Source organism: Leuresthes tenuis, unplaced genomic scaffold (genome assembly GCF_036924035.1).
Source record: "Leuresthes tenuis unplaced genomic scaffold, fLeuTen1.0.hap1 SCAF_21, whole genome shotgun sequence".
NCBI lineage: Eukaryota > Metazoa > Chordata > Actinopteri > Atheriniformes > Atherinopsidae > Leuresthes > Leuresthes tenuis.
The window spans coordinates 7410897-7424242 of record NW_027325375.1 but is presented as its reverse complement, the minus strand read 5'-3'; the positions used below and the strand labels follow the sequence as shown (position 1 = coordinate 7424242).

The 13346-nt window shown below is 42.5% G+C and overlaps 1 protein-coding gene across 1 annotated transcript; it reads right to left on the bottom strand.

The window, feature by feature from the left end:
• Nucleotides 1-2114: 2114 nt before the first annotated feature.
• LOC140280349 (serine/threonine-protein kinase pim-2-like) lies at nucleotides 2115-4080 on the bottom strand. The gene is made up of 7 exons (XM_072375649.1): nucleotides 4041-4080; nucleotides 3413-3507; nucleotides 3284-3331; nucleotides 2992-3072; nucleotides 2594-2774; nucleotides 2325-2495; nucleotides 2115-2206 (listed from the first exon to the last, which is right to left on the bottom strand). The coding sequence occupies exons 1-7, from the start codon at nucleotides 4078-4080 to the stop codon at nucleotides 2115-2117; spliced, it is 708 nt and encodes a 235-aa protein (XP_072231750.1).
• Nucleotides 4081-13346: the final 9266 nt, after the last annotated feature.

Below are 13346 nucleotides of genomic sequence, written 5' to 3'. Positions count from 1 at the left end.
TTATTGCCATGGATGTATTTGGCCTCTCCATTCCTGGTCAACCTCCAGCAACCACCAGCATCTTCCTGCAGCCATCAGTGAGCAGTCACCACTAGTAGCTTCCAGCCTCTGCGAGGAGCAGCAGAACAGCGACCGCCAGGTCATCACAGGGCCACACATAGAGACAAACGAGACAAACAACCATGCATACTCACTCACACTCACTCCTAAGGACAATTTAGAGTCACCGATTAACATAATCGGTTTTTGGACGGTGGGAGGAAGCCGGAGAACCCGGAGAGAACCCACGCATACACGAGGAGAACATGCAAACACAACACAGAAAGGCCCCAGGCGGGGATTGAACCTGGAACCGTCTTGCTGTGAGGTGATGGTGCTACCCACCACAACACCGTGCAGCCCCCTATTAAGTCAATGAATGGCTGTGTCTTGTAAGATGACATTGAGTGCTTTGAAAGGCGCCTCTAAATACAATGCAATTAATTATAAATTAATTACAAAATCATTTCTTTTATTATTATTGTAGTAGTAGTAGTAGTAGCTATAGCAGCAGCAGAACGTTAGCCTAATAGCATAATTGCCTCAGTCAGTCGTATTTGAATGCCTTAGACTTTGAAGGCCGACAGAGTAGATATTTCTTTTCTTTTTTTCCCTTGTCCTGTCCAGCATTATGGCAGCAGAATGGTAATCTGAATACCTTTTTTGCCAAACAGATTTGCTTTGCCAAGGGAAGCTTTATAAATGTAAAGCTCCCCTTGATGCCCATCAATTTTAGTTTACAATATTTCACATGTAATATAGCTGAACCGGACCGGGGGACAAGGAAAGAAGAAGAGCAAAGAAGAGGAAACAGAACAAAAATAGAAACAAAAACCAGACATCCAGCTGCTACACCTGTAAAAACAAAACAGACGACAATCCACGGCCTCTGTTGGGAATCCAGCCTTAGCGCCACCATAAGCTCCTGAAAGCAGACAAGCAGAGAAAAAACAAACACAAAAACAAGCACAAGTAGCGGCAATCGCATACAACACAACTGTGGATATAGATGACCTGAAACCACAGGATAACACAGCAACTGCTTAGCGAGCCTGCTACTGGGCTAATGAATGTGTGTGTGTGTGTGTGTGTGAACATGCAATACCCATGGCACAGGACCTACATGATAACCCTGCTTAGTTATGAGTGTATAAGTGTACAGAGCAACAATCCACAGCCCCCCCACAGCAATCAGAAGCAGGCAGAGAGGGCCTCAAGACCCAGGCCACCAGCAGCCCCCACAGAGCACAGAACCCAGGAAGCCCACCTTAGGGACAACCACACATCCACCCAGAAGACCGCAGAAGAAGCCCCCGGAAAGAGCCCCCATAAGCATAGGGCAAAGGCCCCCTGGGAACCAGGGGCAACGGCCCACCGACCACGCCAGGCCCCAGCCGCCCAGACATGGGCCGCGCACCGGACCCGGGCCCCAGGAGCCCGAGCACCCCAATACCTCCTGGCAGAGGCCCCACCCATGGGGCTAATATAAATGTGAAACTACTTGAACTAATATTCAAATGTCAGAATATTAAATAAACATTTACTTTCTTTGAAAATTGTGTCTAAAAATGGATTTTATTTTTGCAATATTTAGGACAATTCATTTTTGCACATCTGAGATCATTCAGTCATCAGTGAACACTTCCTCTCAGAGAAGTGAACACTGATAATTTAAAAAAAAACAAATTTTATAATTGTTCTGTTCCTCTTCTGGTTGTCTTCTGCAACACTGTAGATGTACCTGTTGAAGAACTAATACAGAAGGATTCTATTCTATTCTATTGTGTTCTATTGTATTGTATTGTGTTGCGTTATGTTCTATTCTATTGAATTGTATTATATCATCTTGTATTCTGTTGTATTGTATTGTGTTATGTTCTATTCTATTGTATTCTAATATATTGTATTCTATCCTATCCTTACATCCTCACATCACAAAAAATGTGACATATTTAGAATGTATATTTATTCTTGTTGAACTCAGACATAAAGATTTAGGTTTAAATTTAAACATGAATCAAACTTTCAATAAAATGTCATTTGTTTTGATTAACAGTGTGTGTGTTGTTTCTGTCTCACGTGAACCAAGTGTGATTCAGAAGCTGCTCCAGCGTGGGGCGCTGCTTGGGAACTTTAATCAAACACTGCTCCAAGAAATCCAGGCAATCTGGAGGATGTGAAGAAAAAGAACAAACATTGTTAGGTCTGCAGTGGTCTATCAGAATGTGAACTGAAACAGATTATCTTTTCTTAATGACAGATGTGTGTATGGGTGTTTGTTTTACCTTGAGACAGCGTACTGCTAATCTTTAGTTTCTTCCTGATGAAGTTAGTGGACCTGAACTCTTTGTTGTGGAGCATTTCAAACAGCACCACTCCTACCTGCCACACTGTTGTAGGTCCAGCACTGTATGTACAGGAGCTCAGCCACTCTGGAGGGACATGAGCACTGGTACCTTGAGGATAAAGACATAAGAATAAATGTTAGAGGAGGAGTGGCTTTGGTTTTTAAATCACTGATTGGAGAAGAGCAAAATCTGAAGTAATAACATACCATAAAAAGTCCGATACTTAGATGTCTTTTTGTTGATAAAGCTCAGTCCAAAGTCTATGAGACAAAGTCGTGGGACATCTGAGCCGGTCTCAATCAGGATATTTTCCACTTTGATGTCTCTGTGGAAGATGTTGTTTTGTTTCAGGTGGACTGCTGCATTAACCAACTGTTGTATTATAATCTGAAAGAGGAAAAAAAACAGGTTAGATATTTAAGAAGAGAGGATGGAGTGACATTTTTTATGGCTTTAAATTATTTTGATAACCATTATGAAATCATTTAAATAAAAAAAGCAGAAAGTGTGACGATGTCTCTCAAAGAATGACATTCACAAAGATTGCAAATATTTTCCATCAGCTTACTTTGGCCTCATCCTCCTGGAGGGAGCCTCCATGCTCTTCGATGTAGTGAGCGAGGTCCTCGGCAGGCATTGGTCTCTCCAGCACAAGAATCGGCTCCTGCTGTAGATCATACCAGTCCAGCAGGGACACAGGTGCTGAGTGCCCCACTGAACTGGCAGTGCTACCTTCCAGCTTCAGCATGACAGCCACCTCCACTGAAATCTGCCTCCCATTCTTGTCCTGAAACATCACAGCAACAAAGAAAGTGTTAGGCAGGGAAAACCACAGTTTATCTATAATCCAGTGATAGTGCTGATAAAAGCAGAAGTTACTGCCGTTGCTAACTTACTTTATGTTTGCAGAACACGTTGTCCTTAGGAATGTGTTTGATGGCTACCTGCAAGATACAAACAAGACTTTGGTTAGTCAGATCATACGGTGAGTGTCTTGAATATGACAATGTGTGTCTAATACATACGGGTAAATTATCTTCTCTCCGACAGCCTGCAAACACAGATCCACAGCCTCCTTTGCCGAGCTGATTTTTCTCTTCGTATTTCTCCTCAAATTCAGCTAAAATAAAACATAAACATCATTTTAGTTTGACAGTACATCAGAAGAATTTCAATGATAATTTACACAGGTTATATAAGCTGTAATAAATAAATATATATATATATCACCTAGGTAATAGGTAATACCTAATATAAATACTTATATTAAATATAACGCACTTGAAGCTAAATGTTACATTTTTTTTATTAATGACTGACCTCGTTGGGCATCTATTTGGTCCTATATGGTCTCAGTTTTCTTCGTTCTCTTCCTGCTTGTTGTTTCCTCAGCAGGTAAGGCCTTCCTCTTCCTATTACTCCTCCTTATGTCCCCATCAGATGTACAACCATCTAAATTGTTGCTACTGGATCCTATAAATGACAATAACACATTGAAACATTAGCATGTTGACACTCACATGTTTGTAATTTGATTGAAAATGTGTGTTTAGATCAGTGTGACAAAGTTAAAGGACATTATAATATTCAACCACTACAGCTAAAATGTAAGTTAATTATGCAGCTGTAATTTCACAAAATGCACAAGCCTACCACTTTCCACTGAGGAGGAGGCTGACTCTTGATTTAACATGACGTCCAGGAGTCCCCTCCTTCTCTTTGGGTTTCTTGAGGGTCCCTCTCCATCTTCTGTGACTTTCCTCTTTCCTTTTTTCCCTGTCCTGACCTCGTCCTGACTGCTTGTAGAAGGTCCTGCCACCTCAGAGACCCTTGTTCTTTTATTGCTGAACTGCTGGTCGGGACTGGCTTTTCTTTTGGTTGCCAAAAGGGCAAGGCCAGTGCTAATTGAATTTCAGATCTTCCAATACGCCTCCTGTCAAAACAGAGCCACAAATACACCAAAGACCAGAGGGAGTTTGCCATCACTCTCCACTTACATGGTCCGAAGGCATACAGCTTTCTGAGAGAGACTCTTCATATCAACCTCCCACATCCACATACATTGCAAAGGTATTGTTCGTATTATTTGAAACCTTATTTTCCATGTTAGCTGTGCATATTAATTTATCCTGTTATGAGTGAACAGGCGGACATACCTACACCTAGCATTATTAACATCTGCCAATACTGCTTTCAGTGATTATTGATCCTGAAAAAATCCTGATCACAGCAGCCATATTAAATGACTGCTTTTCTTTCTTACAAAGGTGGATGAGCTCATGGATGCAGAGCCTGGCCTTAACATGATGATGCTGGACATGTTGAAGGAAAGACAAGAGGAAGACCCAGCTAAATATGGTTGAGTGTGTCTCATGATGGATGCCATGGCCATTAAAAAACATATCCAGTACAACTCCCATACCCATGTTAGCCCGATTTTTTCTTTGGAAGCCCAAGAACAAGCTGGAGAAATCGTTTATTAAAAAAGTATTTATTAGTGGTCACAAGTAAAGTATATTGCAGCGCTGGACTCGGAGTGCCAGAGCTCCCGCAGGAAATCCGTCAGGCCGAGCCCCGTTATCCGGAACCATGTCATATTTATATTCAGCTTTATCTCACAGAAGTTGTTTTCACACTTGTCAGAGTATAATTGGCCAGTTTTGAGTGGCATGATCAGGCCAGCTGCTGTCCTTGTTGGGTTATTTGGATGTGATAAACAATGTGTGTATATGTGAGTGCTGTTTTAGGCTCGGATCTAATGTACCAGACCTATCTGCCCTAATAGAGATGTTTTGTCTGACCCAGTTGTTTATGTCATTCTAAGGTCTTGGACCATTTAAGGTCATCTGTTGTACAGTATGGGCAGAGTGGAAAAGTACCAGCTAGGAACATAGGTTATTTAGGAAAATACAGAATATGAATTTATAATGTCTAAGATCAAAGCCAATTAATAACACCCAGAAAATGTCTGGATTTGTGGATATGGCGGATGGTTTGAATGAGACAAATTTTGTCACTGAGGCTCTTGTTTTTATGGTGGTAGGCCTAAAAGGCCATTGGAAGTGCCCAATTACCTACTACCTGACCAAGTTATTATCGCCAGAGACTCAGGAGGTGTTGCTTGTTCATGCGTCGGAGGAACTGCATAAGTGCGGCATAAGAGTGGTATGTGTTAGAGTCCTGCGCGGGACTGTTTTCTTCCGCATGCTCCCGCAATGTGTATGTCCACTCCCGCCCGCTCCCGCAAAAACTTTGAGACTTTATGCCCGCACAACAATAGAAATGTCTTCTCGAGTCCCGCAGGAGAAAACACGTAATTTCATAGGCTTTTAATAAAGAGATTCATGGACAATTGAGAAACTTCTCCAAATGTCAGACTTGCCTTGCTTTGTCTTTGTGCTGTAAAGATCTTCTTTGAGCTTCCTTTCCTCATCATTTTATTCTGTTTATCCTGTCGCTAAGATACTTCCCGACAGTGTTGCCAGGTGGGAAATGTAGTATTATCGTATTTTGAGGTAAATTATCGTACACCCTTCATAACTAAAATAACAAGTCTATTGTGTGCTATAGTCACTCTAGTGTTGAATAGCGTCTAATAGGTCGGCACGGCTTTGCATCATCAACCCCACGTTAGGCTAAATGTCCCCGTAAAAAATAGAATAGAAAAGCACGATTAGCTTGAAACTTGTCACATGGAAATGTCTTCAGGGTTCACAAAAAAATCCGACAGACAGTTGCGACAGGCTGATTACAACCGCTTACAACCACACATTCACAGAATGGTCAAATGATCGTATTTGTAGCCTTTTTGGGGATTATTGATCGAACATCGTACACAGGGCAAAATTATCATACAAATACGACAATTACCGTACACGTGGCACCACTACATCCCTGTCCCGCAGTATTTTTTATTTTTTTGCCGCCCGCGACTGCCCGCAGAAAAGTTCATACCGCCCACTCCCGCGTGATTTGAGTTGGTCCCGCGGGACCCGGCGGGACCCAATCCCAATGCAGCCCTCTCGTATGCGTCAAAATGGATGGGCGTGCCTCCAATGTCCGCTTGTGCAACCTGCCTGGGTGCCAGCAAAAGGGTAACCCTATTGAGCCCTTTAAAACATCCTTTCCACATCCAGTAACTAGTGAGAAGGTGATTGTGCGGATGGATGCTTGCCATATGTTGAAGTTGGCACGGAATATGCTGCAGGCTTACAGTCCATTAACCAGCACCAGTGGCCAGATCAACTGGAGATACATCATTCATCTGAATGATGTCCAAGCAAAAGTTGGATTGCATGCAGCTAACAGGGTAACAGACAAGCATGTGAATTTTGATTCACAGAAGATGAAGGTGTCCCTGGCTGCACAGACACTGAGTCGCTCTGTGACAGTGGCTCTGCGTGTGTGGCATACAGAGCCATCAGTGATATACCCACATTGTTATTATTTATATGTTTAATATTACTTGCATTAAGTATAAGTCATGAGTGTGTTGAAAATTGTCTGTGTGTTGTCTGATCGGGCAAGGTTCGTTTATTGTTTGACAAATATGGTTATGCAGTGTCTAAGTCTCACCAGCAGAGGGCGCGTTCGCTACACTATGTACAGGGAAAAGGGATATCTAGCGAGAATACGCTGTGAGACGAGAACACACTCCTGAGTGTGAAGATGTGTGTGGCGTAACGTGATAAATAATATATATTTTTGGCTTTTTGCAGAACAAAAATAAAATACTTTTTCAAATTAAACTTGTAGTGGAGGACAACTTCACTTTGTACCACGCTACACGTGCACTGAGGGACCTTGGCTATTTACAGTTCCAACACTGTGAAGCAACAGCTGAGTTCATTGAGGTGATGCTAATATAATACTACTACTAACATTCACACAAAGTAGGACGGCAAGATTGTTGCTAAAATGTCTATCACAACTTTTCTCCCTAAGAATGGAGATCAACTCGTGAATCATTTTTATATTTTAGAAATTAGACTAATGACTCATAGGAACATGTTATTGTTTATGGTGATGATTATTGTGCTTTCTGTTAATGCAGACATTTGCTTTTAGATAACTGACAGGCTCTTTGATAAAATGAACAGTCACAATCCCCATGCCAAAGGGTTCAAAGCTCCCCTGGGTTCTTTGTATTGGGCAGAGAGTGTAGAGTTCTTGGTGAGAGGCAGGGACTACTTGATGAGTTGGTGATGAAAGATGGCACACCCCTTCACCTGTCAAAGAGGTTTTAGGAAAGTGGGAAGCTTTTGTTTGCATGAAGAGTTCATAAGTTTAAGACATCAAGTTCATATGATGTTCTGTTCGAGGCTGGACAATAAATTCAAATGTAATTTTGATCAAATATTGATATAGAGAGAATATTGAAGGGGTGACTGTTGGAGCTTTATAAAATATTGATATATTATGGATATATTGCCCAGTCCTATTCTATTCTCTTGTTCCGTTTGATGCATCATAAGTTCCTATGATGCTTTGTTCTCTGGTTCCAATGTTTTTGCAGTCTCCTGTTTTGTTTCTGTTGGACTTCTATCTTCAGTGTTTTTCATTCCTTAGAAATGTTACAATGGTATGTATAGCAGTGTCGATGTTATCAAGCTTTCCCATTCCTGTTTCAATATTGTTTCTCTTTGCATTAACATCTATAAATGAAGGAAATCACGTAGTGCTCTCTTGAGGTATTTTGGTTTGCAATGATTAAACTGACAAAACATTTCCTTGTGAAGGTACCTATCTGTCATGGGATTCATGATCAACATTGACACCCTGATGTTGATGATTCCAGAACAGCTTCAGCTTCAGCTTCAGTGGTACGTCAGCACCTACCGCTTTAGCCAGGATCACGTGGAGCTCCTCTTTAATTCAATCAGGGCATCAGGTAGGGATTTCAGATTTTTTTACTATGTGATTAGTCTCTATGTATGCATATTATTCGGGTAACTGTATATGTAAATGTGTTGTTTGTATGTGTTTTAGGGGGCTGGAATAACAATCCCTCAGCCAGCCAGTTCCAGGCCATCTTCCTGCCATCTGATGGTGCGTCTCCAAGCACATCAGGAAATGTGGCAGCACAGGATGAGACCGTGTCCTTGTCTACTTTTGAGATGTCCTCTTCTCCAGCAGCAGAAGAAACCGAAGAGATTCCACCCCTTTTTTTCAACGTTCCTGCTTTAGTGTCTGACCATAGCTATCTACCAACCCGCTTTGGTGGTCTTGTGGACAATGCACTGGTGTACATCTCAGGGTTTGTTGTTTGCCAGATTCTCAAAAAGCTGTCCTGTGATGTGTGCCGTGGTAGTTTGGTGACTGATGTTGTACCCGCATCATTTGATCAGAGCTACCACTTGCTCACGTTAAAAAACAAGGGAAGGCTGATGATTCCTTCTGACGGTACTGTAAAGGTGGTCAGATCAGCTGAGTGTTTTATTCGCCAGTCAGTGTCAGGGCAAGTGGTCAAAGCGGCCTTGATCTGTCAGTTTGTCCGGGCTGAGATTGGTTCTGAGGATGTGTTTTTTCTGGGGGGGGCACATTCAAGAAACACAGTTTGGAATTGACAACCACCATTTTGTGCTGATGTCACTCGTTGTGTCTGTCTTCCACAAATTGAGGCTGCACCACATTGCCAAACTGAACACCTTAACTTAAGCTGCAGAGTGACAACACATGGAAAAAGCTGTAGAAGACTATTCTTTTCCAAGGTTTTTAACTTACACTGACTGCAATTTTATAGCTGTATAGATAAGTGTGTAGATATAAGTGTGTATATACGATCGTCAATGCCCCCGTGTTCATTAATGCCCTTATTATAGATATTTATATAAATGTGTATCAATGTGAATATAAAATTGATTACTCAAAATCAGTTGAATGTAAATGTTAGTGCTCTTTATTCAGAAAACCCTCCTCTACATTTCAGGATCTGGTTATAATAAACACAGATTAAATGTCAATTATAAATATTTCAATATTTATCATCACAGTAACAGTGTTGCACACATTAGCAGGTGTAAACACTCATAAAAACATTAGAAAAATACATGTTAGTTTGGTGCTTACCTATAGCCTAAAAATAAGGAATAAACATTTATAATCATCACTTAGTTACATGTTGTTTCTGGTACGTACTTGTTTCCCAACTATATTAGTGTGTCTGTGTGAATAAGAGGCAATAACTTTTTAGCCCAATTCTTTCATTGAAAGTATTTATTAGTGGTGACATGTAAAGTATGGCAGCGCTGAACTCGGAGTGACAGAGCTCTCGCAGGAAGTCCGTCAGCCTGAGCCCCAATATACGGAAATATTTCATATATTGGCCAATTATATTATACTAAAACAGGTCAACCACCATCTTCGTATTGTTCTTTGGATGAGATAAACAACGTGTGTGAGTGAGTGTTGTTTTAGGCGTGTAACTAATGTACCAGACCTATCTGACACGATAGAGAAGCTTTATCTGACCCAGTTATTTAGTCCCGTTATGGTATTTTAAAGTCTTGGACCATTTAAGGTCATCTATAACGTAGTATGAGCAGAGTGGAAAAGTACAAAATATGAACATGGCTTAGTTATAAAATGCAGAATATGAATACATAATGTCTAAGAACAAAGCCAATTATAACAAACTTAAAGCACTTTGTAGAAAGGCGCTGTTTGAAGTTCAGTCCATTTCCTTTTAGTAGTTTACGGGCAGATCTGCCACATCCAATATGGCGGACGCGCTGACGTACCGCAGCAATGGACCAACGTGCTCAATGAGGCGTCTACGTATATATATGTCTATGCTGTGTGGAAGAGGGCAGAGCTATAGAGTATATAAAGATGACAACAACAACAGAAAACTTTGTGAAGTAAGTAATGGCCACAGAGGTTTTATGATAAAGTTACTAAAATTTCAAAGGGCCTTCGACACCTGAATGTAAAGAAGAACATTACAATTAAAGTTCAACAGAAAATGTGAAGTGTGTAGGGGAAACTGAACTTAGCCTACGACTTATCACATCATTACCTCCTGGCAGTTACACTTTGAGGACAACCAATTCACGAACACAAAAAGAGGCACACAGAGGTCGAGAGCAGATGCTGTCCCAACCATCTTCATCCATCGCCTCAAGCCCAAGAGGAGGAAAACACCTTCGAGGATGATGGCTTCTGCAGAAGTTAAAACATCTGATGACCACACTTACTGCATAAAATCAAACCTTGGTATGATACCAGTCTTTCCACAGTTTTTCCCATTTCATGTATTTCAAAAACAAGATATTGTAGTGTAGTGTAGGTGGCATAAATACGTATAACACCAACAATACGTTGTTATTACAGATATTGAGGGACAAACTGAGGTGCAGTTAGAGGCGAGTGAGAGGGATGTGTCAGGTGACAGTGAAGCAGAGGTCAGCAGACCAGCAGGTGCCAGTCAGTCAGGGGCCACTCATCCAGGAACCAGTGTGCCAGGGGCCAGTCATGACAGGGCCAGTGTGGAGGACCTGCTGAGGGAATTAAGAAAGGAAAGATATAGGAGGATAAAAGCAGAGAGCGCTCCAGCACGACAAAAAATAATCAATTTGGCACTTAGGAGGAGAAACAACAACCTTCAACAAAAATTTACTTCAATTTTCAATCGGGACCAGATTCGTGCACTCAGCCAAAATAATAAAAAGGTGATTCAGTGGGGCAATGAGACCATCAAAAAGGCAATTCAAATTCTATTCACAGCAGGCACAACAGGATACAAAACCCTGCAGAACATGAAGATCTCTCTGCCAGATATCCGCACTGTCCAAAGAAGAATGCAGCATGTAAAACACATTTGGATGCATATGTCAGAGGAACCCTGTGCCAACACCTGTGGAGTTCCACTATGCCCTGCGGGCTGTCACTGTTGGACAGTTCCTGTCCACAGTGCATACAGGCAGTTACCTGGAGGACAACTGTGACCACCTAGCAGACTTCCTGGAAACCAAAACCAATTCCAGAAGTCCTGAAGGTCTGAGAGTGGAGCAGCTGGTCGACCTGACATCACCACCCACCTTCACAAAAACAGATTCCTGTGTTCTGTATCATCTGGCCGGATACACCGTGAAGTGTGTCTTTAGCTGCTCACACTACGAGACATGCAAGCATGCACTTGTGCAAAATGCAGATGATGCACATGAGCATGTTGTTCTGCTGCAGTTAAAGGAATTCAAACCGGCTGCACTTTATCGGCCATCTGATGAGGTCTTCACTGTCGTCCAGCATGTGGAGCAGCTGTTACGTTCAGGACAGATGAGTCTCTCATGGAGTGCACCAATGCAGTGGAACAGCTGGAAGAGGAGGCCATGCTTCTGGAGAGCAGCCTTCCATCATGCCATGATGTGAAGAGAAAGATCATCTGCAAATATGTCAGGCTGAGGTTAAGGCAAAGTGCATCAGGGCTGAAAGGAGAGAAGATAAGAGTACCTTGTCAGCAAGAGTCAGAACAAGAAGGCTCAACCTCCTGCACCAAAGGCCATATACTTTAGTTATTGCCATGGATGTATTTGGCCTCTCCATTCCTGGTCAACCTCCAGCAACCATCAGCATCTTCCTGCAGCCATCAGTGAGCAGTCACCACTAGTAGCTTCCAGCCTCTGCGAGGAGCAGCAGAACAGCGACCGCCAGGTCATCACAGGGCCACACATAGAGACAAACGAGACAAACAACCATGCATACTCACAGTCACACTCACTCCTAAGGACAATTTAGAGTCACCGATTAACCTAACACACCATGTTTTTGGACGGTGGGAGGAAGCCGGAGAACCCGGAGAGAACCCACGCATACACGAGGAGAACATGCAAACACAACACAGAAAGGCCCCAGGTGGGGATTGAACCTGGAACCGTCTTGCTGTGAGGTGATGGTGCTACCCACCACAACACCGTGCAGCCCCCTATTAAGTCAATGAATGGCTGTGTCTTGTAAGATGACATTGAGTGCTTTGAAAGGCACCTCTAAATACAAAGCAATTAATTATAAATGAATTACAAAATCTTTTTTTTTTATTATTATTGTTGTTGTAGTAGTAGTAGTAGCTATAGCAGCAGCAGAACGTTAGCCTAATAGCATAATTGCCTCAGTCAGTCGTATTTGAATGCCTTAGACTTTGAAGGCCGACAGAGTAGATATTTCTTTTTCTTTTTTTCCCTTGTCCTGTCCAGCATTATGGCAGCAGAATGGTAATCTGAATACCTTTTTTGCCAAACAGATTTGCTTTGCCAAGGGAAGTTTTATAAATGTAAAGCTCCCCTTGATGCCCATCAGTTTTTGTTTACAATATTTCACATGTAATAGAGCTGAACCGGACCGGAGGACAAGGAAAGAAGAAGAGCAAAGAAAAGGAAACAGAACAAAAATAGAAACAAAAACCAGACATCCAGCTGCTACACCTGTAAAAACAAAACAGACGACAATCCACGGCCTCTGTTGGGAATCCAGCCTTAGCGCCACCATAAGCTCCTGAAAGCAGACAAGCAGAGAAAAAACAAACACACAAAAACAAGCACAAGTAGCGGCAATCGCATACAACACAACTGTGGATATAGATGACCTGAAACCACAGGATAACACAGCAACTGCTTAGCGAGCCTGCTACTGGGCTAATGAATGTGTGTGTGTGTGCGTGTGTGAACATGCAATACCCATGGCACAGGACCTACATGATAACCCTGCTTAGTTATGAGTCTATAAGTGTACAGAGCAACAATCCACAGCCCCCCCCAGCAATCAGAAGCAGGCAGAGAGGGCCTCAAGACGAAGGCCACCAGCAGCCCCCACAGAGCACAGAACCCAGGAAGCCCACCGCAGGGACAACCACACATCCACCCAGAAGACCGCAGAAGAAGCCCCCGGAAAGAGCCCCCATAAGCATAGGGCAAAGGCCCCCTGGGAACCAGGGGCAACGGCCCACCGACCACGCCAGGCCCCAGC

Coding starts and splice junctions, on each gene's coding strand:
- LOC140280349 (XM_072375649.1), bottom strand. CDS start 4,080: ATGTTAAATCAAGAGTCAGCCTCCTCCTCAGTGGAAAGTG. Junction 2,775..2,991: donor ACCTCGCTCACTACATCGAA/GAGCATGGAGGC, acceptor TTCCTCTTTCAG/ATTATAATACAACAGTTGGT. Junction 2,207..2,324: donor TAGCAGTACGCTGTCTCAAG/GTAAAACAAACA, acceptor CACATCCTCCAG/ATTGCCTGGATTTCTTGGAG.